Source organism: Neoarius graeffei, chromosome 10 (genome assembly GCF_027579695.1).
Source record: "Neoarius graeffei isolate fNeoGra1 chromosome 10, fNeoGra1.pri, whole genome shotgun sequence".
In the NCBI taxonomy this organism is placed as follows: domain Eukaryota; kingdom Metazoa; phylum Chordata; class Actinopteri; order Siluriformes; family Ariidae; genus Neoarius; species Neoarius graeffei.
This window is the reverse complement of record NC_083578.1, coordinates 86108947-86136680: the sequence shown is the minus strand read 5'-3', so window position 1 is coordinate 86136680 and position 27734 is coordinate 86108947. Positions and strand designations below refer to the sequence as shown.

At 40.2% G+C, this 27734-nt stretch overlaps 1 protein-coding gene across 7 annotated transcripts in view; it reads right to left on the bottom strand.

The window, feature by feature from the left end:
• Positions 1-27734, bottom strand: part of nfic (nuclear factor I/C) — a 335473-nt gene that overhangs the window by 121319 nt on the left and 186420 nt on the right. For all 7 annotated transcript variants that reach the window (XM_060932489.1, XM_060932491.1, XM_060932488.1 and 4 more), the window contains exons 4-6: positions 22859-22933; positions 12296-12419; positions 8216-8340 (exon numbers count right to left, since the gene is read on the bottom strand). In XM_060932489.1, coding sequence (XP_060788472.1) covers positions 8216-8340; positions 12296-12419; positions 22859-22933 — 324 coding nt within the window. The remainder of the gene's footprint in view (positions 1-8215; positions 8341-12295; positions 12420-22858; positions 22934-27734) is intronic.

The following is a 27734-nucleotide window of genomic DNA, read 5'->3' as shown; positions in this document are numbered from 1 at the left end:
TTGCTTACAATTTTTACCACTAACTCAATTTTACTTCGGGATGTATACAGTACTTTTATTCACAATAGAAAGATATTTAAGTGGAAGTTAAATTTTTTGTAAACTAATTCCCTCTGACAGAATCCTTTGTCCGTCAAAAATGTCCTCTCCGGAAATCACTGACCGTATGATGAGGTTGTAAATGATTTTTAAAAGAAAATATGTGTCTCTTTTGAAGCAGAATATGTACTCTGTTGTTGCACAATAAAAACAGGATTTGAAACAGATACAAGACACGTTTGATTTGCAGCGGAGCTTCATATGTGGTTGAAATGTGAGTACGATATAAAGTGTCCTCTCTGGAAAACTACAAGGATCATCACCACTTCAGTTATTATTTCACTTACCATCGTGTATAAACATCGCTGCACAGTATTCAACATTTTGTATACACACACACACACACACACACACACACACACACACACACACACAGTAACAATAATTAATTTGTTCGCACAACTTTATAAAACCACAAAATGCTACGTGACATCCTGAAATCGTAACGTTTACACAGGATGTCGCCAGGTTTATCACACATTTAATTCACTATTTAATTTTATTTAGAAATACGCATCAACATCACATTTTAGCGAGATATTTTTACGTCATTACGACATAAAAACTTCTCTTGTTGTAACTGTATCCTATTTATCTAGCTATAACATGATAACTTATTGCTATAACACTAAACAATTCATGTTATCACGTGATCATTGATATTGTTAGGCTCAAAGATGAAACTCATGTCTGAATGAGGAAACAGTTTGTGGAGAACAGATAAACTGAGGAATAAATCGAATCATTTACGTGATTCGATTAAGTTCTACTTCCACCAAAGACCAACTTGTCTCCTTATAACGGGAAATGTTTCATGTTTTAATAATATAAGTTATCACATTATGATAAAATTGGATGATTCACGTCCTTATAAGACAAACAGTATATTGTTATAAAAAGAAATAAAATAAAAACAAGTGTTGCCAGGCAAAACAAATCTCGCCCGGTAGCACTTATGACGAATATGAAGGAAGATATTGCCAAACAAATATCGTAGGTCCCCTATGGATACATGTAGCTACTGCTTATAAATAAAATAGCTTTCTGATCCCATGTCCATACAGTAAATATAGCATATATATTTACTCTATAAGGCAGTAGCCACAAAAATGAAGCGTAATCCAAAAATGAACAATTTAAAAATCACAGAAGTAAAATATACCAAGTGTCTGTGCTTTATATTATTCTACTCTTACCGCTTACAGTTTTTGAAACTGAAACCTTCGAACCGAGGCTGACATACGCATGCTGTCACCATGACCAAAACTCTTGTTTCCTGGAAATAGCCCGGCGCTAGAGCTCAGTGGAACGCACTTTCCCTCTGTAATAAGCATAAACATGTCTGAAAGCCATTTCTTTGGTCTAGTCCGTAGCGGGTGAGGTAATAATAATCCAGCCAGAGCAGGTCATGATGTTTTTTAACCATATTAACATGCCATTGTTGTGTATTATGCCTGATGTCAAGACTCTCGTCTCTGCGAGCCTACCACACAGACTTAATACTTGTGTCATTTTTAGGGCATACCTAACAACCTATGTTCCCCCCCCCCCCCCAATCTGTCCCTCTGAGTTACATGTCGGTCCTGGGATTGAGATGCTGGCCTCTTCTGCCCCTCGGACCTGCCTGATCCATCCTGGTGCCCTGTGTCTGGTTGGAGTCTTATCACATCGCTCCTGTTGAGGACGGCCCCATGAAGATAGTTGAAAGTCACACCTGGAAGACGCTCTGGACTCTTACAGTAATGCTTTTATAGCTGAGGACTACAGTTGACTTGCTAACTTTAGGACTGCAGTCGTCATGAACAGTTTTGCACTCAAGTTTCCATCAATGAAGAGTTTATAACATCAACGAAACTGACTTCATGTTAAAACTGTTAATGTTATAGTCATTTGTCTGTTGTTGCCCAAATGAGGATGGGTTCCCTTTTGAGTCTGGTTCCTCTCGAGGTTTCTTCCTCATGTCGTCTGAGGGAGTTTTTCCTTGCCACCGTCGCCACAGGCTTGCTCATTGGGGATAGATTAGGGATAAAATTAGCTCATTAAAATTCTGTAAAGCTGCTTTGCGACAATGTTTATTGTTAAAAGCGCTATACAAATAAACTTGACTTGACTAATAATAATAATAATAATAAATGAACAGAGCGGGGAAGTTTTTATCAATGGGGTTTAAAAGTGGGTGTAGGCAAAAACCCCTTCCTTTGCGTATGTAAACGAACCAAGAAACCATCCAATGACAGCACAGTGTATGCAGGTAGTGATCCAATCAGCGTGTTTGTGGGAGGAGTCCTTCCAAGGCAGCGCTCCTGCAATCTGAGCTCAGAGCATTTTTTATTTTATTTTTTATAATTTTTACCTTTCTGGTCACTGTGACCTTGACCGGATGACCCTCAAAATGTTGGCGGTTCTATTCGGGATCAATGCCCATCTATCCTGAAAGTTTCATGAAGATTGATCCAGCTGTTTTCCCGTAATGTTGCTAACAAAAAAACAAAGAAACCCGACTGAAAACAATACCTCGTCCCGCTTACTCCGTAGTGGGCGAGGTAATAATAAAATAAAAAATAAAAGCGTGAAAATATCTTGCTTTTACGTGACAAACATCTCGTTATAACAATAAACTTTTCACGTTATAATGTGAGACTGATCCGTTTTTTTTTTCTGGCATGATAGCAAACGCTTCCACAGTCAAATTTATAAAAGAATGTCAATGTTTCTGTTAATTTCTGTTAATTTGCGCTCTTTTGGAAAGAAAACGTGCCCTCGGATTGAAGGATAAGCTGACCAAGCTCTCATCTGCTTCACTTTACATCGAACTTTTAGTCGATTCATGAATAATTTTATCTGTAAATGTTTTAGTCCTTAGTTTAAGATGCGTTTTCACTGATGGACTCCTTAACAAACAAACAAACAAACAAACAAACAATACTTTTCATTAAAGGAAAAGGCAACTTTTGTACAAAACCAGGTGTGTAATAGGAGAAAAACATGTATGTAATCAATTCCGTTAATTATTTCCATTATATATCGAACATGAAAAAATATTTTTAACTTTGAAATCATGAATTGACACAGAGGAGTCAAAGTTGGAGGAGTCAGCCATTTTGAGATTGTGGGCAACTATAAACCAATCAGAATCTTTCGTTAATGCGCCTCCCTGTGATCTGTGACGTCACTGGGCCCATGAAAACAGTGTTTACAAACAGATCACTGTGATTAGGAGTCCCGGCGGGTGGCTTGTATTCGATTCGTTTATATCCCGACCTTGTCAGCTGTCAGATTTATGTTCATGGACCCGGTAAGCTGGTAAATAATATTTATTTATTTTTTTCTTTACCAAATTCTAACAGAAAACGAGAGCGCCCGAAAGGGAAAACCGAGCCGAGCCGCCTCACGCATGCGCAGTAGGCTTGGTAGGACAAATCCAAATAGGAGTCATTCAGGATTCAGCCATGTTTTTGCTCCGTGTTTTTACTCAACCAAAGTTCTACAGTATTATGAGCTTTAAGTTGCATAAATAAAACCATTTGGTGAAACTTTGAAGAAGCGATTGTACTGGTTTTTTACCTTATTACCATGAAGCACTGAAGAGTTCTTTTCAGTGGTGGGCCGCATGACGTCACGCAGTGGATCAATATGGCGGAACGCATCTTCGCTGAGCTCAGCGCAAGCCCATATTATTAAAAGTTAAAAGATACTGTTATGCGGTCTGTTCTTTCTCTATAAATTCCATGATCGATTACTTTATATATTTATCTATCTATTTGTGGTGATTTTGTACAAAAGTTGCCTTTTCCTTTAACATTAAAGTTATTGCATTATATATAACTAATTAATGATTAAATAGTGTCACGTTTATGTATTGAATGTTGGCCTCATATATCAGTGTATGGTGTTTTTGAGTGTATTTACAGCCAAAACATACATTTCAAGCCATTTTCAAACAAAAATGTTGTAGTTACCTGCTTTCTCAAGCTGCTATTCTACAAAAAAAAGTTGTAAATTCAGAACAAATGAGAAAATCCTCTGTTTTAGACAAACTTTATCCTGTATGCGTAACTCTCGCAGAACTTCTAAATAGTGCTTAAGCCTGGAGTTTCGAGTTTGAAGTTTCGTTATTAAGTAAGTAATGTGTGTGTAACTCATCTCTACACTGTAAACCCGAATAAGTTGAGTTTACTTAAAAAAATTGAGGAAAGTGGTCGCCTTAAAAAAAATAAGTAATTATTAATGATTGAATTGAGTACCTTAAACTTACCAGAAGATTGTAAGTTTAAGGTACTCAATTCAATCATTAATAATTACTTATTTTTTTTTAAGGCAACCACTTTCCTCAATTTTTTTAAGTAAACTCAACTTATTTGGGTTTACAGTGTAAATGCACCATCTCATCTCATCTCATTATCTCTAGCCGCTTTATCCTTCTACAGGGTCGCAGGCAAGCTGGAGCCTATCCCAGCTGACTACGGGCGAAAGGCGGGGTACACCCTGGACGAATCGCCAGGTCATCACAGGGCTGACACATAGACACAGACAACCATTCACACTCACATTCACACCTACGCTCAATTTAGAGTCACCAGTTAACCTAACCTGCATGTCTTTGGACTGTGGGGGAAACCGGAGCACCCGGAGGAAACCCACGCGGACACGGGGAGAACATGCAAACTCCACACAGAAAGGCCCTCGCCGGCCCCGGGGCTCGAACCCAGGACCTTCTTGCTGTGAGGCGACAGCGCTAACCACTACACCACCGTGCCGCCCCGTAAATGCACCAAATTTGCTTAAATATCTACAGGAGGTAAACATTTTCCAGGTGAAGCTGCAGCTCCGACTATCTGCAATTTAAACACATCACATCACATTATCTCTAGCCGCTTTATCCTTCTACAGGGTCGCAGGCAAGCTGGAGCCTATCCCAGCTGACTACGGGCGAAAGGCGGGGTACACCCTGGACAAGTCGCCAGGTCATCACAGGGCTGACACATAGACACAGACAACCATTCACACTCACATTCACACCTACGGTCAATTTAGAGTCACCAGTTAACCTAACCTGCATGTCTTTGGACTGTGGGGGAAACCGGAGCACCCGGAGGAAACCCACGCGGACACGGGGAGAACATGCAAACTCCACACAGAAAGGCCCTCGCCGGCCCCGGGGCTCGAACCCAGGACCTTCTTGCTGTGAGGCGACAGCGCTAACCACTACACCACCGTGCCGCCCGCAATTTAAACAACAACAAAAAAAATTGCCAAATCTAAGCTGGATCTAGAATTAAAACCAAAACTCACATTATATGTTTTTATAAATATGTTTTTAAAAAAAAAGCTTCTACAAGAAGACATTGGTCATTGGTGGTGATCAATCCCCAAACTATTCCGTTCAAAAGAATATGAAACTGTCGACGTTGTCATTCTTTGTGTGTCAGCACCACCGATGGAAACTAAACACAGGAACAGGTTTTATATTCGTCACCGGCAAAAACGTCAAGAACCTAAACATGACTCTGATTACACTGCAAACATTATGTTACAACCACCACAACGATATTATAACCACATGTAAGAAAGCGCACACACACACATATACACACACACATATACACACACTCCTAAAGCAGCTCACAGTATGGTTTATATAACCACCATGTGACCTAGTTTCACTGCAGCCAGGTTTGCCCTGCCCAGGTGTTTCAGCTCTGCTTACACTGCAATTTACACACACACACACACACACACACACACACACACACACACACACACACACACAAGATTTTCATGTTGTGAATCAGAGCCCTGAGGCTCAGTTGGCGTTTTTAAATGTAGATAAATACATCATGTTTAACTCGTTTATATAATCAATTCACAATCGTTCATTCATGGGCTCCGTTATAAATATTTCATTTCATATTTTCTTCTTTCACACCTTCACTTTTCACATGAAGATTCTGGAAACAAATTTAGGATTTGTTTATTATACGGTTATTATGATTAATAATAGAGCTCTCTTCTCTACATACCGCATAACAGTTATTCCACGAAATCAAGCCGTACATGAGCTGATAGCCGACGAGGTACGTAGCACTGAGTTGTCTATAAGTCATGTGCGACAAGATTGAGAGGAATAACTGTTTTATTCTATTCACATTCACTGGATTTTGAGAAACAGCATTTTTATTTTTTTGCAAATTCGATAAATAAAAGCTTTATACAAAACGTCTGACAAAATCATTTCTGCTTAGAATGTAAACAAACCAGCGAAATGACAGGAGCAATTTGTGAAAAATGCAATAATAATAATAATAATAATAATAATAATAATTCTTGAAAAATAAAAAAGATATGCTTACCATCAAATACTTTCATTTCATGTATTATTTTGTTGCTTTTTTGTTGTATTTTTTGGGGTTTTGTTTTCGAGTCGAGTTTTTATTTCTTCCTCGGTTGGTTGAGCAACACGCGCTGCCATTTTGTTTTTCTTCTTTTTTTGGCAGTTGGCAAACCAAATTAAAGGTGCATTACTGCCACCGACTGGGCTGGAGTGTTGAACAGGAGATACTAGAGGGAAAAAATAACTATATTCTTTTAGCTATTTCTGTTTCTTTTAAATACTTGATGTGCGCCACCATTTTGTTTTTCTCTACTCAAGGTATATGAGTTGATATCCTAGTAGTAGAGTAGCCAATCAGAATGCATGATTGCTCATATCCAGTGAATGTGGCTAGAATAATAGCACTTAAACCACAGCACTTTAAATTATCAATCCTGATTGGTCCAAAAAGCTTATATATATATATATATATATATATATATATATATATATATATATATATATTAGTGCTGTCAAAAATGTCGCGTTATTAACGCGTTAACTTGACTCAATTTTTACGGCGATAATTTTTTTATCGCGAGATTAACGCTCTGTGACATGATGTAGGTTTTTCATAAGCTTTTGAAACTGCCAGGAACTTGGAACAGAGACTTTGCTTAGAAAAACGATAGCAGCTAGACTGTAATGCCACGCCCCGCACAACCAGAGTCCTCTGCCCTCCCCCCAAAGAACCAGCGTGGGCAGGGCGCACTAGTAGAGATGGGATTTATGGCTCTTTGATGGGATCCGCATCTTTGTGATCCATTCTTTGAAAAGAGCCGTTCAAAAGACTGGCTCATTTGGCTCTTTTTAAATATTTATTCAGTTTTAAGAAGACAGCGTCTAAAGAAGCCAGATCCCTCTGAACTGTAAACTCAATGCTATCCCAGAAATCCTTCCTGTAATATGAAACTTTGGCCGCCTCTGATTGGATAGCGCAACGCATCAACAGGCAGAAAGTGTAAAAGTACAAAATGTGTTAAGTGAGCTGAAACAGTAAAGATCAGATTCAATGCAATATTTATCAACGAACAACTTAAAGTTAATAATATAGTGTACTTTATATTATAATCAAGCATGTCAAGCCTACCGTCACTGTGTAACCTGTCTCTCTGATTACAGTTGTAGACTAACTCAAGCAGTAGATCACTTCACTCATGGTTCTTTTGCTAGCCCCGGTGCTCGGCTTTGGTTTCACTTTGCAGTGGCTGTGTCAAGACGTGTTATGCTTTGCAATAAAAAAAACATTGGTACAAAGCAAGCCCATTCACTTTTTTATGCTGATAAGAGAATTACAATGGTTTTTCATGTGCGATTAAATTGCGATTAATCACGAGTTAACTATGACAGTCGCGACATTAATCGCGATTAAATATATATTAGCACTTATATATATATATATATATATATATATATATATATATATATAGAGAGAGAGAGAGAGAGAGAGAGAGAGAGAGATGAAGAATTAAACAACTAACTCGTCTGAATGAAGCACTACAAACGTGCCCCCGTCATGGCGGCATAGTAACCGTTGCTATGGGGGTCACGTGACAGTGCAAAGCCTCTATACAGGTATAATGGTTAGGTGTCCACAAACTTTTGGCCATATAGTGTGTAATGTTGATAATATAAGTGAATGGCATGACAAATGTAAAGTACAAAGACTTTAGTGTCCATGTGTCCTATGTAGCGCTCATGTGAAATCTGTTTGAGGAAAAATCCTCTTTACTGCATGACGCTAACCTCCTTCGATCTCGTCCTGCCAGTTTCGGGAGCTGCTCGCGGGAGAGTTGGGTGAGGTGTAGTATTCGCCGCCGGGGCTGGTGTCGATGTCACCCTCGACAGAGCTGGATTTCTGCCTCTTACTCCTGCATGAGACAAACACAGAAAGTGATTAGCAAAGATGGACCAAAACAACAGAGCTGAGTGTTAGCTGAACCCAATCGATGCAAATTCATCACAAGGTACAGTAAAGCAACACACACTGACACACAGATACTGACTACTGGATAGCTGCAACTCAGCAAAAAGTTTACTTGGTTTGAACTTGGCAGTGTGTTTATTGAAAAAAAAGAGCATTCATCAAAGATAGTAGGGACAGTGAAGGAGAAGCGATAAATCACAGAGCCCAGAGGACTGCTGTCATCAGAGTTCTCAAACACACACACACACACGGTTTCTGCACTGATCCTTCTCTACACTTCTGTATCAATCAAAAAGACGTTTACATTTCCTCATTTGGCCGATCCAAAAAATTAGCACATGAAAGATCAGCTGAGGGTTAAGTGCCATCCATCTTCTGACCAATCAGAATCAAGCCCTCAACAGTGTTGTAATATCAATATGTGAACTTCAACACACAGCCATGTAATAGCTACATTAACTAAAAAGAGCTAGAATATGGACCATCCACAGAATATGGAGGCTGTGATGGATTATGCACAATAACTGGAACAACGCTCACGAGCACATGAATTACTGCAGGAGCTGCTTTGAAAAGTTATTGGTGCAGGGCGGTGCTTCAAACGGCCGTGATTTAAAACGAAACTTTCAAATGGCTAGGAAATCAATTCAATGATAAATCGACACAATTAATAAATAAATTTCATCAACAAACTCAAGCTGAACAAACTTTACGTCTACTGGCCTCTCAAAAGGAAACTGGAAGCAAGATTAGCTTATTCTATTTAATTTTTAAACTCCTGATATACAGAGGATATTACATGGCCGCGCAAAGATATGAAGTTTATCTATGAGTGGTGAATATATATATCACGAGTGAGCAAAGCGAAGATAAACTTCATATCTTCGCACCACCGTGTAATGTTCTTTATATTATATGGACACATACACACACACACACACAAAAAAAAAAACAAGTTAATCAAAAGAATTTTATTTTCGAATCGGTTCACCATTTTGACAACACGCATCTAGTCAGCGGAAAAACACTGAGAGTGACGTCATCGGAGTGAAAAATAAGGAATTATTATACATACAGGTCACTTTTTCGATGGAATAAAAATGTGTTCTGTTCCCTTCTAGCAAGTTTCATTCATTTGGTTTGATAGCATGCAATATTGTTAGCATATCGCTTTTCCTACGTGTATTACGTCACTCTACCCAATGGAGAATGAGCGTTGAATATGGTTTATGATATTGCATGGTTGTCAAGACAACATGACGTCATACGTCGGCGGTGTAAAACTTCCACACTAGCAAGCGACTGGGACAATTTGTAAACCAACATGGCCGCCAGGTTTGCTTCGTTAAATACAGAAGATTTTGAGAGAATTTTGAAAGAGAAAGATGCGTTGAACAGCCGATAGGAACATATAATAATAATAATAATAATAATAATAATAATAATAATAATATTGCCTGGCTTTTTTCGTGGTATATCAGATATATTCCATTCAGCTACTCGTCTTCGACTTGTTCAGTATCATGCTAGCTGAATGGAATATATCTGATATACCACAAAAAAAAGCCAGCCAGTATTATTTAAATATGTCATTCAGATCCGCGATGTATTCCGTATGAAAAATGCGAGTTTTTCAACACGAGAAGATAAACTTCATATCTTCAAGCCAACCTGTGATTTTCTTTTTATTATATTGACACATTCACAAACAAAAAGTCTACAAATTTATCAAAACAATTCATCTCTTTCCTCACAACTGACATATAGAGATTTGGGCCACGGTTTTGGTTCTCCATGTCCCGGATGGAGCTCAGATGAAAAATACGAGTGGCGTATTTCCCAGTAAAACATTCAGGTCCATATAATATATTATAATATCAGATTACAATACATGGTGTATTCTAATACTTTACAATACGTATCACATCAGCAACTAAATAGTTATTGATCAGGAGTTCACCTCTGACCTCTCATTCTTTTCCCTGTTTTGCTTTTAACTAAAATTCACCCATGATGGACTTCGGAACACATTCGGAAAATGAAGCTTGGCCAACTTAACGCTAGAGTAGGTAATTTTTTAGAAGCTTTTTTTGTTATATTTCTTGAAATTCTCTTTGCATCCTGACAGCAATGAATAAATCAAATGCTCTGGGAATGAAATGACTGGATGGCCGGCCTATCTGTCTACCTGTCTCCACACGGCGAGGCAGACATGTTACAGACGTTGCTAAAGCTAGTGAGTAAATCGATAGGTATGAGTACTAACAATAGCCATGTCCGTTATTTACATTCATTATGATAATGTTCTGTGTCTTCTTACATCTGAATGAGATATGAGGTAGTTGGATATAACAATGATGCACTACGGTCCTCCCTCAACACCCTTTCTCTGTCTTGTGGACTCGTCCTCCAGCAGTAGTCAGGCAGTGCGCGTTCATGTGTTTTAGAGGAGTGGTTTTCGAAGGAGGGCTGAATGGAGGGAGTGGGATTTTTCTGGTGGATACTATCAAAATCTAGCATACTGGTGGTTGCTGGTTTCCCTAAAATTACCTACCCTCGCTTTAATATTGATTAGTATACATTTTAAGGGGCCCTGTGATGACCTGGCGACTTGTCCAGGGTGTACCCCGCCTTTCGCCCGTAGTCAGCTGGGATAGGCTCCAGCTTGCCTGCGACCCTGTAGAGCAGGATAAAGCGGCTAGAGATAATGAGATGAGATGATACATTTTAAGGGACTCATTGGTACCAATACTGATACCAAAATGAGTGTCTTACTTAGGGTGGCCAGACGTCCGGCTTTAGGCCGGACCGTCCGTCTTTTCAATGTCTTGTCCGGTGTCCGGCGCAGCCGGACGCACATTTGTCCTCCTTTTAGAGACGATGAGCGGAATTATATAATATCGACTTGCCAGACTGGAAGAGCAGAGTTCTAGAATAACGTTTTGTAGGGAAACTGCAGATCTGTGCTGCACACTAGTAATCTACAATAAAGAGTCTATATATGGCTCGATGTTTTTTGGCATGCAATGCGAACTCCGCACCGCGAGGCGTTGCGTTCTAGAACGCGTTGCGCTCTATCCTTTGATGATCTTCCTGGCGCGTGCCTAGGGCCCTGCCCCCCTGGCCCTGGCTGGGACTTGGAAACACGAGTCTGTCCGGTAGACCAGCTGCTCACAACTTAACTTGTTAGGATATGGATGACAGTGCAAATGCACATCTACTATATCTACCTTAAGTTTAATTTCAGTGGTTTGTTACTCCACAATTTTTTTAATAAATACAAATATGGTGTTCTAGCCAATTAAGAGCTAATACATGAATTATAATAAATACTATGAATGCTTTAAAACGTTTTATAATGTTGCTGGTTATGTTGCCTATTTGTTCTTTGAGAATCTACAAATGTTGTGCTTTTTGGTACTCAGCACCTGAAGTTTAATTTCAGTGGTTTGTTAACTCCATAATGTCTTTAATAAATATAAATAATGTGTGTTCTAGCCAATTAAGAGCTAATACATGAATTATAATAAATACTATGAATGCTTTGACCTTACTCTTTTTTTCCCCACAATCATAATCTTTAACCCTACAAAATTGCGATGTTGATTTCACCAAACCTGAGTGACTTGCATAAAAATAATCCATTCTCAATCTTGCCACTGTGGTTTACATAAAAATTCGAGGGCTATGAATCAGATGGGATTTGCCATTATTCACCCTAAAATTGATTAGAATGCAGGAAATTGCATCTAAGAAATACAAAATTTTCTGGGGGAGGGCCCCCAGACCCCCCATCCAAATAATGTCCTCCTTTTTGGTGTTATGGAAATGGTCACCCTAGTCTTACTTAGCATTAATAATTCATGGAACAGTTTATAAAGCTCCGTGTGTATACTGACCCACTAGAGGAGGTGCTGGGAAGGGTTCTCCTCATGGTCACGCCTGCAGGGTTCAGATCGTAAGCCAGGTGTCCCTGTAGCTCTCCGAGAGAGAAGTTTGGCCCTGTTCCTGTCACCACCGGCGCTACAAATGATTAAAAAAAACACACACACGAGTTAAAATCTGATTTAAAAAAAAAAATACACAGTGAAATTCCAAGGCAGAGCACTTAACAAACCAAGGTTTACATTTTTATCCTGACAAGTTAGCTTGGGTTATCCAGCTAGCATAAAAATGAAGAACCAACAACTTTACAAATACCACTTAAAACTCTAAACGAACAAATGAAAAAAAAATTAAATAACAATGACTTTAAAATCCTCTCAAAAAACTGTTTTTTCTGTGAGCTAGCGAGCTAACGTTAACAATGAAGACTTGTGATAAACTTCTGTTAGCCAGCTAGCTAGCTAGCTAGCGAGCTAGCGCTGTAGATGTTAGTAACATGTATCAGTCAGAAAGTATTCAGAATTACTTCAGAAATCCTGTCAGGTTGTTTATCTTAGATATTTATTTAGCTTTACAGTGAAGATTATGTACGGTATATTTATAATTCCTCACAGAAATCTTGTCAGGTTAGAGTACTTTAGCCAGCTAGCTTACATTAGCAGTAAAAAGGAATAACATTTCTGAATATTTATTAAAGATCCTCTCAGGAATCTGATCAGGTTAAAGTCTGATAGCTAGTCAGCACTAGCAAAACCCCTGTCAGGTTACCTCAGTTTAGCCTGAAAAATATTTTGAAATATTCTTATGAATCCTCTGAGAAATTTCTGTCAGTTTGGCTCATATTAGCTAGATAGCTAGCTTGAGTTAGCAATGAAGCTGAACATTGATAAACATTATCTCAGAGAAATCGTGTGAGGTTTGTTAGCTAGCTAGCTGGCCAGCATTAGAAGGAAAGCTTAAGAACATTTATAAATATTATTTAAAAATCTATTCAGTCTTGTCAAGTTGCCTGGTGTTAGTCAGACTCCATCGGATTAAACTAATTAACAATGAAGATAATTACAATTTATGAATATCAGTTAGCTATCCTTTCAGAATTTTCACTCATGTTAGCCAGTTAGCTAGAGTTAGGAGTGGGTTAATTATGATTATTGCTTTAAACATCCTCTCAGAAATCGTATCAGGTTACGTAGCTTATTAGCAATATCTGTGCTAATAAGTACAAAAACATATACATGTTAATAATGAATTTTTCCTGATTTCCTGCTAAACCCAAATAAATGCACACATTCATATATGGGAATAATGGTAAGCGCAGATTTCCTGATTAATTTTTTTTTCCAGGAATGAGCATGAAATCGGAAAATCTACCCCAATTTTAATTTCCAGACACATAGAGGATATTACACGGTTGCGCAAAGATATGAAGTTCAACTCTGAGTGGTGAATGTATATTTCACGAGTGAGCAAAGTGTATGAGTAATATATTTGTCAACACAAGAAGATAAACTTCATATCTTCACGCCACCGTGTAATATTCTTTATATTATACGGACATGTCCACAAAAAAACTTACGCAAGTTAATCAAAAGAATTTTAATTGTGAACCGGTTCGCCATTTTGACAATGCACATCTAGTCAGTGTGAAAACACTGGGCGTGGCATCATCAGAGTGAAATATCAGGAATTATTATACATACAGGACACTTTTATGAAAGAATAAAAAATGTATTCTGTTCCCTTCTAGCGGGTTCCATTCATTTGGTTTGATAGCATGCAACATTGTTAGCATATCGCTTATCCTACGTGTATTACATCACTCTACCCAGTGGAGAATGAGTGTCGAATATGGTTTACGATATTGCATGGTTGTCAAGACAACATGACGTCACACGTCGGAGACGTAAAACTTCCACGCTAGCGAGCGAGCGACTGGGACAATTTGTAAACCAACATGGCTGCCAGGTTTGCTTTGTTAAACACAGCAGATTTTGAGAGAATTTTGAAAGAGAAAGATGCGTTGAACACCCAAAAGGAATGTGTATGAACAATAATAATAATAATATTGGGGCGGCACGGTGGTGTAGTGGTTAGTACTGTTGCCTCACAGCAAGAAGGTCCGGGTTCAAGCCCAGCAGCTGATGAGGGCCTTTCTGTGTGGAGTCTGCATGGGTTTCCTCCGGGTGCTCCGGTTTCGTCCAAAGACATGCAGGTTAGGTTAACTGGTGACTCTAAATTGAGCGTAGGTGTGAATGTGAGTGTGAATGGTTGTCTGTGTCTATGTGTCAGCCCTGTGATGGCCTGGCGACTTGTCCAGGGTGTACCCCGCCTTTCGCCCGTAGTCAGCTGGGATAGGCTCCAGCTTGCCTGTGACCCTGTAGGACAGGATAAGCGGCTACAGATGATGGATGGATGGATAATAATATTAGCTGGATTTTTCTGTGGTATATCAGATATATTCCATTCAGCTACTCGTCTTCAACTCGTTTAGTATCATGCTAGCTGAATGGAATATATCTGATATACCACTCAACACCAGTTAATATTATTTAAATATGTCACTCAGATCCGCGATGTATTTCGTCCAAAAAATGCGAGTTTTTCAACACGAGAAGATGAACTTCATATCTTCAAGCCAACGTGTGATTTTATTTTTATTATATCGACACATTCACAAACAAAAAGTCTCCAAATTTATCAAAACAATTCATCTCTTTCCTCACAACTGACATATAGAGATTTAGGCCACGGTTTTGGTTCTCCATGTCCCGGATGGAGCTCGGATGAAAAATACGAGTGGCGTATTTCCCAGTAAAACACTTGTGTCTATAAAATAAATTACAGTTATGGCATGACCACTTGTTTAAACATGTTGAAATGTCAGGGAAAAAAGTGTCTTTATTATGGAGAAAAACCAGAAAGAAAAATTAGGGGTAATGAAACTTTCTAGGACCAGAAAGCTCGTCCTGGCTATTTTTAAATTAATAAATAAATGCTATAGGTTTTGGGTTTTTTAAACTGAAAGTGTAAAACATTCTTTTTCTGTGATTACAGAATTTATGGTTATTCTTATTACATATTTGTAGTTACATATATATATATATATATATATATATATATATATATATATATATATATATATATATATATATATATATACACTGGAGATCAAAATTAGAGAACAACTTATAAAAACTTGAATAATTTTGAAATAATACCATCTTCACTGCTCAACAGTTTAAGGACATTTTGTTGTGTCTATACCATGCTACAACAACACTTTTTCACAAAATGGATAACGCATTTCAACAAAAAACCTGCATTTTGCAAAAAATGCACTGATCAAAATTAGAGAACACTTTCAGGTGCCTCCCACTTAATGGTGCTAATCTAGCACATGGTGCTAATTTCCTTGATTATCAGTCAACCCCTATTTAAGTGGCATTCTAACTGCCAGTTTCATTGACTTTGCAAGATGGTGGGTCGTTCTAAAGTGACTGAAAGCCTCCGGCAGCAGGTTGTTCAGATGAAAACCAAAGGGATGACCCTATCAGCCATAGCAAGACAAGTTGATCGTTCCAAATCTGTGATTTCAAGAATATTGAATCTTTACAAAACTACAAACTCATTCAAGTCGCCCAAGAAGGCTGGTCGTCCACGGAAGACAAATGCAAGAGAGGACAGGTCACTGCGAAGGATGTCAATGGGTAATCGTTTCCATACTGCAGGTGGAATTGCTCGCCAGTTCAGTGCTGAACATGGTAAGGATCTGTCTCGCCATACAGTGGCTCGCCGTTTAAGAGCATTTGGACTGAAGGCCCACACTGCAGTGACCAAACCTCTCATTAGCAAAAAAAATCAAAAAGCTAGACTGAGCTTTGCTGAGGAGCATGTTGTATGGACAGAGGAGAACTGGTCCAGGGTTCACTTCAGTGATGAAAGCAAATTTAATTTATTTGGGTCTGATGGGAAGCATTATGTTCGGCGACACATTGGAGAAAGACTAAACCCAAAGTGTGTAAAGAAGTCAGTGAAAGGTGGAGGAGGAAGTGTCATGGTTTGGGGCATGTTTTCTGCTGCGGGAGTTGGGCCTCTTGTACAGCTACATGGCCGAGTGAATGCAAATGTGTATCAGAACCTTCTTCAACAGCACATGGTTCCTTACTTGCGTTCATCGCCCAATCAGCCTGCAGTCTTTATGCAGGACAATGCTCCATGTCACACAGCAAAACGGGTAAAGAATTTCCTTGAAGGTGAAAACATTGAATTAATGGCATGGCCTGCCCAGAGTCCTGATCTCAACCCAATAGAGAACCTCTGGAAAATCCTTGGTGACAAAGTTATGGTCAAGAAACCCTCTACAATCACCGAACTGTGGAGGAGGCTGGAAGAAGAATGGACCAAAATCACACCAGAGCAGTGTGAGAGACTAGTGCTATCCTGTGGCCGCAGATGTGCTGAAGTCATTCACAGCAGAGGCCTGTACACTTCTTACTAATTGCTGATTGTTGTAACCTTCAGATTTTTGTTCCAGATTGTTGTTCTCTAATTTTGATCAGTGTGTTCTCTAATTTTGATCAGTGTGTTCTCTAATTTTGATCAGTGCGTTTTCTGAAAAATATTTTTTTTTGTGAAATGCCTTTAGTCATTTTGTGAAAAAAATGTTGTTGAACCATGATATGGACACAATAAAATGTCATTTAACTGTTGAGCAGTGAAGATGGTATTATTTCAAAATTATTCAAGTTTTTATAAGTTGTTCTCTAATTTTGATCTCCAGTGTATATATATATATATATATATATATACATTACAAGTGTATAATCCTCTGTGTGTGCGTGTATGCGCGTGCGTGTTTCCTACTATTCACTAAAACAGGCAATTTAATGGCCACTATAAGTAATGACATGCTGTTTCAGATTAGCTTTAACCTGTGCTGAATATTTGTTTCTGGTTCCAGTGAGGATTATGACCAGCGGCGTTGCATGATCAATTGCAGTGCTACGGTACACGAGTGTAAAGGCCAGGGGTGGGCTGTGATTTACAGCGCTAAAGGCCAGTACTGTAGTATACATGACTGTTTTATAGGTTAGATAGAGTCTCAGGGGACGAGGCGGCAGTACACTGCTCTACATGCTGCTCTACGCTGCGGGTCTACATACGGTCCAGCCGAGGATCTTTAATATGAAACAGGTCTGGACTTGAACTAAAAACCTTAAAGTAAAAATTGTAATGACTATACTTTGTTTTTTTTATCTATTCAATCATGAAACATCAATACTATAAGCTCTAAAAATGCAGGAAGGTTTTTTTAAGGGAAAAATTGTTATGCTGACTTTAAAAAAAAAGCTCTATTACGCAAATCCATTTCATTCATTCATTTGCTCATCTTCAGTAAGTGCTTTATCCTGGTCAGGGTCACTGTGGATCTGGAGGTTATCCCGGGAATGCTGGCGGCGACGTGTGAGGTGGGAATACACCCTGGATGGGACCCAGGTCGATCACAGGACACCACACATACACACTCACACATGTATTCGCACCTAAGGGCAATCTAGAGCAGTCAAAAGCATGTTTGTTCAAAGAATTCTCCTTTACATGTCCCCTGTGTGGGTCTCAATAATTTCATTAGGGCCTCACTGGGAGATTCACATATTACACAAACAAACTTGTTATGCTGATTAAATCCTCCCTAGAGAACATCACGAGAATCAGTAGTCAGTATAATTACAGATGGATATGAGAGTCAGCACAAATGTCAGATTCAATCCATCTACAGTAAAATCACAGGCATAATGAGATACGAATAAAGCACATACTTGGCCTTGATTTCAGTCGGTCTGACTCCTCTGAGGAGTCCAAAACATGCCACAGCGTAATCGGTAAATCGTGTGATGTGTGTGAAAGATGATGTTTCATGAACAGACAGATCTAAATCTGAGCTGAGTTTTAACATGTGAAGACTGATTTTTTTTTTTTTAAATGCATTGCATATTTTCTAAATCAGAGAGACAGGATGTGCAGGAGATTGAAGCAGCTGACAAGTGTGTGATAGTGAGAACGATGCATGATTCGCTTCAGAAATGTTTTACTGTTTCATTTTACCTGCCATCCCTCACCATTCATACAACAAAACAGGACAACTATCACACTGCAGGTCTGCGGCAAGACAGTTTCCAAACCAAATTACTCACTGACTTATTCTCCATCAGCTCAAACACTCATTCTCTCAGACTCGCTCACCCTCTCACAGACTCGCTCACCCTCTTAAAGACTGCCTCACTCGCTCACTGCCTTACAGACTCACTCACCCTCTCACAGACTCCCTTATTGACTCACAGACTCCCTCACTTAGTCACTCTCTCACAGACACTCACCCTCTCACAATCTCACTCCCAGATTCCCTCACCCACTCACAGACTCCCTCACTCACTCACAGACTCCCTCACCCACTCACAGACTCCCTCACTCACTCACAGACTCCCTCACCCACTCACAGACTCCCTCACCCACTCACAGACACCCTCACCCACTCACAGACTCCCTCACTCACTCACAGACTCCCTCACCCACTCACAGACTCCCTCACCCACTCACAGACTCCCTCACCCACTCACAGACTCCCTCCCTCCCTCCCTCCCTCCCTCACTCACTCACTCACAGACTCCCTCACTCTCTCACAGACACTCACCCTCTCACAATCTCACTCCCAGACTCCCTCACCCACTCACAGACTCCCTCACTCTCTCACAGACACTCACCCTCTCACAATCTCACTCCCAGATTCCCTCACCCACTCCCAGACTCCCTCACCCACTCACAGTCTCCCTCACCCACTCAGACTCCCCTCCTCACTCACCATCTCACAGTCTCCCTCACCCACTCAGTCTCCCTCACCCACTCAGACTCCCCTCCTCACTCACCATCTCACAGTCTCCCTCACCCACTCACAGACTCCCTCACCCACTCCCAGACTCCCTCACCCACTCCCAGACTCCCTTCCTCACTTACCATCTCACAGTCTCCCTCACCCACTCACAGTCTCCCTCTCTCGCTCACCATCTCACAGACTCCCTCATCCACTCACAGACTCCCTCACCCACTCACAGACTCCCTCACCCACTCACAGTCTCCCTTCCTCACTCACCATCTCACAGTCTCCCTCATCCACTCACAGACTCCCTCACCCACTCACAGACTCCCTCACCCACTCACAGACTCCCTCACCCACTCAGACTCCCTCAATCACTCACCATCTCAGACTCACTCACTCAGACACCCTCTCACTGATTCTCTCCCTCACTCAGACTCTCTCCCTCACTCACTCTCAGACTCACTCACTCATTCACTCACTCACTCATAGACCCCCTCCTTCACTCACCCTCTCACAGACCCTCTGACAGACTCACCCACTCAGAGGCTCAATCATTCAGTCTCCCTCCCTCCCTCCCTCCCTCAGAGGCTCACTCGCTCTCACTGACTCCCTCAATCACTCATAGACTCACTCTCACAGACTCACTCACTCAGACTCACTCTTTCACAGACTCACTCTCACAAACTCACTTACTCTCTCACAGACTCACTCACTCACAGACACACTCACTCACCCCAGGTTTTGGCCACTAAATCAAATCAGAGTGTAAAAATATGAAAATAATTTCCCATCACTGAGATGAATAGCGGTTGACAGATAGTCATAGCGCTGCCTCTTCTGCAGAGACAGGTGTCAGTTTTGATGATATATATCTCCTGGGAACTGCAGATGATTGTGTCCGGTGTGAAAGCATGTGTACGCGTGAGAGCAGCACTGTGGAGAGAGGAGTGTCTCTGGAATGAATAGTGGATGGCTCATGTTGAAGCGTTTGAGGCCATTCCAGCACTTTGGCTGAGCAATGCACTGCAGTAATGTGAGATGCATCACAATCCATTGGCTACACACACACACACACACACACACACACACGTTCCAGCTGTGCGGAGACTCGGGAGATAAACAGGGCCGTCCCAGCTGAGAGACACATCGGCTTCAATCTGAGTGAAGTGACGTGGCTTTTAGAAACGTTAAAGCATTTTGGAAATAAAGTCTCTGTGCTGAAGTTCACATGACTTTTCAAACACACACACACACACACACACACACACACACACACACGTACCAATATCCAACAAAACATTTACTCCACACTGAAATGCATAGAAATAAATTATTATAAATTTTTCTGTCAATTTTAATTTTCCTCATCGATGGCTATTTTACACTCCAATAAATTCACACACACACACACACACACACACACACACACACACACACACATGCTATACTACAATATTAACCCTTTCCTGTCAGCCAAATCCGTTTTGAGCAACTTTTTAAGATCATCCAATCAGAGTGCAAGCAGCGAATCACATGACCACCTGAGAGCTTCTGAAGTTTTCAACAAAGATGGCGGCGTCTCCAGCAGTGGAGCGAAGAAAAAGAGAGACAACTTAGATATTTTTATGGCGGTAAGTTGTTCTGTGTGTGTAAAACCAAAGTGGTGAATTTACCTCATCAAATGCTCAGAAAACCAACAGACATCTATTTTTTTGTGCTCAGGTTGGAATTAAGACATCGATGTTTTTTTTTCAGCTAAGTGTAAACTGCCATTAGTTAACCACCGCTCCATAGAGACTGAATGGGATTTAGCTACCTAGCGGTGGTTTTTGCTAACATAGTTAGCTGAAAGTTAGCACTAGCTATATAGGGATAACGTTAGCTCTCTTGCGTCAACTTAAAAGTGACGGGCAGCTCATGATTTTTTTTTTTTTTTGTGAGTTGTAACAGAGATTGTTTAACTTATCGTCTGATCTCATTTACATCCAGAGCATGACTACTTGTGGAACCCGAGGGAGAAACAGTACAAATTTCAGGATCTAAAAAGACAGGAAGCCTTTCAGGTGCTCCGTCAGTCCCTTTTCCTCCTCAGCAGAATCTCCTGCTCCATGTCCTTTTGTCTTTTTTTGCTGAGATGGGAATTAAATGATTGTTTTTGTGATGTATGTGTCGGTTATTAATCATAACGTATATGATTGAGGCTAGTAGCATTTTAAAAAAAGATATTTAAAAAGTGTTTATTATTAACAGAATAATGTGGTTATTTTGACTTATAAATGTTAAAACTAGACTGCATTTCTGCAGAGAAAATGCAAAGTGAGCTGTAGCAGAGGGCCACCAACCGTAACTGGATCAGACACGAGACTTCACGCTCTAAAATCTGTTTTAAATGGCTTAGCATTAACATAGAGGATGCTAACATACTAACAGTTAACATGCTAACAGCTAGCATGCTAACACATTAATGCTAACATTTTAAGGCTAACAGCTAGCATGCTAACACGCAAAGGTTAACATGCTAACAGGTCACATGTTAACAGTTAGCATGATAACATGCTAATGGCTAACATGGTACCTGTTAGCATGCTAGCACGCTAAGGCTAATATACTAACAGCTAGTATGCTAAGATATTAATGGGTAACATGCTAACAGAAAGTATGCTAACAGTTAGCATGCAAACATGCTAAGGCTAACAGGTCACAAGCTAACAGCTAGAATGATAACATGCTAATGGCTAACATGTTACATGTTAGCATGCTAATGCTAATATACTAACAGCTAGCATGCTAAGATATTAATGGCTAACATGCTAACAGTGAGTATGCTATCAGTTAGCATGCTAACATGCTAAGGTTAACAGGCTAACAGGTCACAAGCTAACAGCTAGCATGATATGCTAATGAATAATATGCTAAGAGCTAGCATGCTAAAGTTAACATGCAAAGGCTATCATGCTAACTGCGAACATGCCAAAAGCTAGCATGCTAATATGCTAATGGATAACATGCTTACGGTTAGCATGCTAAACTCAAAGGCTAATATGCTAACAACTAGCATGCTTAGATATTAACGGCTAACATGCTAAAGCTAACATGCCCAAAGCTATCATGCTAACTGCTAGTATTTTAAAAGCTAGCATACTAATATGCTAACGGCCAACATGCTTACGGTTAGCATGCTAAACTCAAAGGCTAATATGCTAACAACTAGCATGCTTAGATATTAACGGCTAACATGCTAAAGCTAACATGCCCAAAGCTATCATGCTATCATGCTAACTGCTAGCATTTTAAAAGCTAGCATGCTAATATGCTAACAGCTATGATGTGTCCATCTTTGCGGTGTCTGTCTCCCCGGGAATAGATTTGCTCTTCTCTGATTGGTTGTTGCTAATTATCAGTGTTACCTGTTGCCAGTAACACTGCCCTAGAAGTTGCCCTTCACACGTTTGCGTTGTTGAGACTCTCGCACTCTCACTCTGTAACGAGTGATTAGCTGCAGCTCCTGCCAGTCACCCTGGGCGTCAGAAGACTTCTTTTATAATATTCTAACCCTTTTTTCCCTGAAGGTCCATCATCATGTTCCTTCCCTATGACGACCTAAAACATGAAAGCCTTCCCTACACTGACACCAGTCGAGTGTTTGGTTTGTTACGTTGCTTTATTTGGAGATGAAGAAAGCATAATGTTTTAAGCTCCTTACTTCTGGACACTTGGACTAGTTCGGTGACGTTGAACACTCCCGATGTGACGAAGCTCTCCTGAAACTCAGGCCCATCTGCGAAAGAGGAAAATGGAAACAAAGAAACAATGCAGTAGTGTCTCACAAAACCGAAGAGCGATTATATCATCATCATCATCATCATACACAAAGACACAATAGGACGATTGTTATCTTTGTACATTTCTTCCCCCAGTGAAACGACTAGCTGCCCTACAACGATTTAAAAACAAACAACAATGCTCTGAGTCAAAGTGATTAAAGCACTCGACTGCTGTAATATAAATATATCAGAATACACACAGCACTCTCAGGAAAAACTCTCAAGCACAATGAAATGTTTCAACATTAAAAAAACACTATTAACAGTCATCGGTAAGCCGTAATAAATGAATATAACAATGTCAATATTTGGTGTGAGACAAAATTCCCTGGGGCGGCACGGTGGTGTAGTGGTTAGCGCTGTCGCCTCACAGCAAGAAGGTCCGGGTTCGAGCCCCGTGGCCGGCGAGGGCCTTTCTGTGCGGAGTTTGCATGTTTTCCCCGTGTCCGCGTGGGTTTCCTCCGGGTGCTCCGGTTTCCCCCACAGTCCAAAGACATGCAGGTTAGGTTAACTGGTGACTCTAAATTGAGCGTAGGTGTGAATGTGAGTGTGAATGGTTGTCTGTGTCTATGTCAGCCCTGTGATGACCTGGCGACTTGTCCAGGGTGTACCCCGCCTTTCGCCCGTAGTCAGCTGGGAAGCGGCTAGAGATGGTGAGATGAATGAAATTTTCCAGTAGCCTTCATTATGTTTTTATTATGGGGAAGCCGTGGCCTAAAGGTTAGAGAAGCAGCTTTGGGACTAAAAGGTTGCCAGTTTGATTCCCTGGACCAGCAGGAATGGCTGAAATGCCCTTGAGCAAGGCACCTAACCCCCACTTGCTTCCTGGGTCCTGTAGTATAGCTGACCCCTGCTCTGGGAGCGTGTGCATGTATTCACTGCTTCAGATGGGTTAAATGCAGATGAGGAATTTTGCTGTGCTTGAGTGTAGATGTGACAAAAATAAAGGCTTCTTCTTTTTTAATCTGAAAAGTGCGCACTTATGTAATATGCTGCTCAGATATAAACAAACTTTTTTTTTCTGTAATGTGCTGGAAAACGAACGTTTGGACTCTAAAATGTTTTTGTACTGACTCGATAATGTAAAGTCATACGGCTTGGTTCATACTATCAAAACCTTGGTCTGGTATTTTCCCGTAAAGACTTTGCACTCAATTAATAAGTAGTTAATAATAACCTCGGCTTCGTGTCAGTCATTATTCACTGATATTCACTTCACCTTCGGCGAACAATTGTTAACGACAGATTCATATTAATCCACTTGTTCTAATACGAACATCCCAGAGTTGAAGCTGTTCTGTATGGAGGAACGGGCTAAAATTCCTCCAAGCCGGTGTGCAGGACTGACCAACAGTTACCGGAAACGTTTAGTTGCAGTTATTGCTGCACAAGGGGGTCACACCAGATACTGAAAGCAAACGTTCACATACTTTTGCCACTCACAGATATGTGATATTGGATCATTTTCCTCAATAAATAAATGATCAAGCATAATATTTTTGTCTCATTTGTTTAACTGGGTTCTCTTTATCTACTTTTAGGACTTGTGTGGAAATCTGATGATGTTTTAGGTCATATTTATGCAGAAATATAGAAAATTCTAAAGGGTTCACAAACTTTCAAGCACCACTGTATTGTCAAAATTTTGTGAACAAATTAGTAATCAGGTCAAGTTGATGAATTTTCTTCTGACTAGAACTGTATCTCCTCTCTGATTTCTCATCCGATTTCAGTTCTGATTGATGTTTTGGGTCGATGTTCGCTTGAGGAACAAAATTTAGTCCTTTGTTGATTTTGCTGTTGTAAACAGTTTGTCGTGGAGGTTGGTCCTCTCGCTCTCACACTGTCACATTTCAGTTCTGTTTGATGTTTCAGTTGTCACGGCTGTTTTGATGGCAGGTCAGATGAGCGACTACGTCCTTGACATTCTGGTTTATTCCTTTCCTTTCTTTAACAGTGCCAGCACTTCTACAACCCCGATTCCAAAAAAGTTGGGACAAAGTACAAATTGTAAATAAAAATGGAATGCAATGATGTGGAAGTTTCAAAATTCCATATTTTATTCAGAATAGAACATAGATGCCATATCAAATGTTTAAACTGAGAAAATGTATCATTTAAAGAGAAAAATTAGGTGATTTTAAATTTCATGACAACAACACATCTCAAAAAAGTTGGGACAAGGCCATGTTTCCCACTGTGAGACATCCCCTTTTCTCTTTACAACAGTCTGTAAACGTCTGGGGACTGAGGAGACAAGTTGCTCAAGTTTAGGGATAGGAATGTTAACCCATTCTTGTCTAATGTAGGATTCTAGTTGCTCAACTGTCTTAGGTCTTTTTTGTCATATCTTCCGTTTTATGATGCGCCAAATGTTTTCTATGGGTGAAAGATCTGGACTGCAGGCTGGCCAGTTCAGTACCCGGACCCTTCTTCTACGCAGCCATGATGCTGTAACTGATGCAGTATGTGGTTTGGCATTGTCATGTTGGAAAATGCAAGGTCTTCCCTGAAAGAGACGTCGTCTGGATGGGAGCATATGTTGCTCTAGAACCTGGATATACCTTTCAGCATTGATGGTGTCTTTCCAGATATGTAAGCTGCCCATGCCACACGCACTAATGCAACCCCATACCATCAGAGATGCAGGCTTCTGAACTGAGTGCTGATAACAACTTAGGTCGTCCTTCTCCTCTTTAGTCCGAATGACACGGCGTCCCTGATTTCCATAAAGAACTTCACATTTTGATTCGTCTGACCACAGAACAGTTTTCCACTTTGCCACAGTCCATTTTAAATGAGCCTTGGCCCAGAGAAGACGTCCGCGCTTCTGGATCACGTTTAGATACGGCTTCTTCTTTGAACTATAGAGTTTTAGCTGGCAACGGCGGATGGCACGGTGAATTGTGTTCACAGATAATGTTCTCTGGAAATATTCCTGAGCCCATTTTGTGATTTCCAATACAGAAGCATGCCTGTATGTGATGCAGTGCCGTCTAAGGACCCGAAGATCACGGGCACCCGGTGTGGTTTTCCGGCTTTGACCCTTACGCACAGAGATTCTTCCAGATTCTCTGAATCTTTTGATGATATTATGCACTGTAGATGATGATATGTTCAAACTCTTTGCAATTTTACACTGTCGAACTCCTTTCTGATATTGCTCCACTATTTGTCGGCGCAGAATTAGGGGGATTGGTGATCCTCTTCCCATCTTTACTTCTGAGAGCCGCTGCCACTCCAAGATGCTCTTTTTATACCCAGTCATGTTAATGACCTATTGCCAATTGACCTAATGAGTTGCAATTTGGTCCTCCAGCTGTTCCTTTTTTGTACCTTTAACTTTTCCAGCCTCTTATTGCCCCTGTCCCAACTTTTTTGAGATGTGTTGCTGTCATGAAATTTCAAATGGGCCAATATTCGGCATGAAATTTCAAAATGTCTCACTTTCGACATTTGATATGTTGTCTATGTTCTATTGTGAACACAATATCAGTTTTTGAGATTTGTAAATTATTGCATTCCGTTTTTATTTACAATTTGTACTTTGTCCCAACTTTTTTGGAATCGGGGTTGTAATAACTGTTCAGTTCACAGCTGGATCTGAAGGTGACATTTTGACCCCCAGATGGCGCAGTTCATCTGAACGGGGATTATACACCCTGAAGGAAACCACACACTCTTGTTGGCAAACACATGAGAGGAGAAAATGCAGAAAGCAGAGAATCCAGAATTCGGATTAAATGACACGAAGAGTAAATAAATTAAGAAAAGTCAGCGGTTTGTCTCATGATCGAGCCGTGTCTTGCCTTGGATTGGACTCGTGCGGTCTGATCTGTGTGTGATGGGAGTGAGCTTCAGGATTTTCTTTCCTCACTCCAGCCCTTTACATGTAAATAAATGAATGCATCTTTCATACATTGAATTTTATTTCATCATATCATATTTTGATGAAAGCTCCAGAATGTTCTTTTGCTGCTTGAGTTTAATATGAGCAAGCATGTTCGGTGCAATTGGGAAGCGTGTGTGCGCGCGTGTGCGTGTGTGTGTGTAGTGAGGTGTGTGTTGGAGGTGTAGAAGGGTGTGGGTTTGCTCGATTAGGCTGAGCTCTATGTAGGTTGCGCTGTGTAAACAGGATGTTTGTACAGTGTGGGAACGTGCTCAGAGACCTGTGCTGCACTGTATGCCTTGTGCTTCACACCGCCATACTATCTCACCTGACCACATACATATGAACATCATCACACACACACACACACACACAGAGGAGGAGGACATGCATGAACAAGCAAAGACTGCACAGATTTTGCAGCTCTCACACATTCACACTCCTATGCACAGGCTCACAAGATGAATTAAATACTTCCCACATGGTTCAACTTTAAAAAAAAAAATGCTGCATTTACAAAAGTTAATTTAATGTAAATCTACATATTAAAACAGGTATTACCTAATCAACTTGGTAAAGTGACTTGATTTTTATGTAAGAAAAATTATCTGATTTTAAAAAAAAGGCATTTCTGTGCTTTTCAAAGTATTTTTGCTACTGAATGTAAAAAAAAAGTGATATTGCAAAGAAGCAGTTAATAACATGCGCTAATTAAAGACACTCTGTAAGGTATAAAAGGCTATATAGTGAACATTATACGCAGTAGCATGCAAAAGTTTGGGCACCCTTGCTGAAAATGTCTGTTACTGTGAATATTTAAGTAAGGCCAAAAAAAAATAGTGTGTTTCCGGTAACATGAAATACTA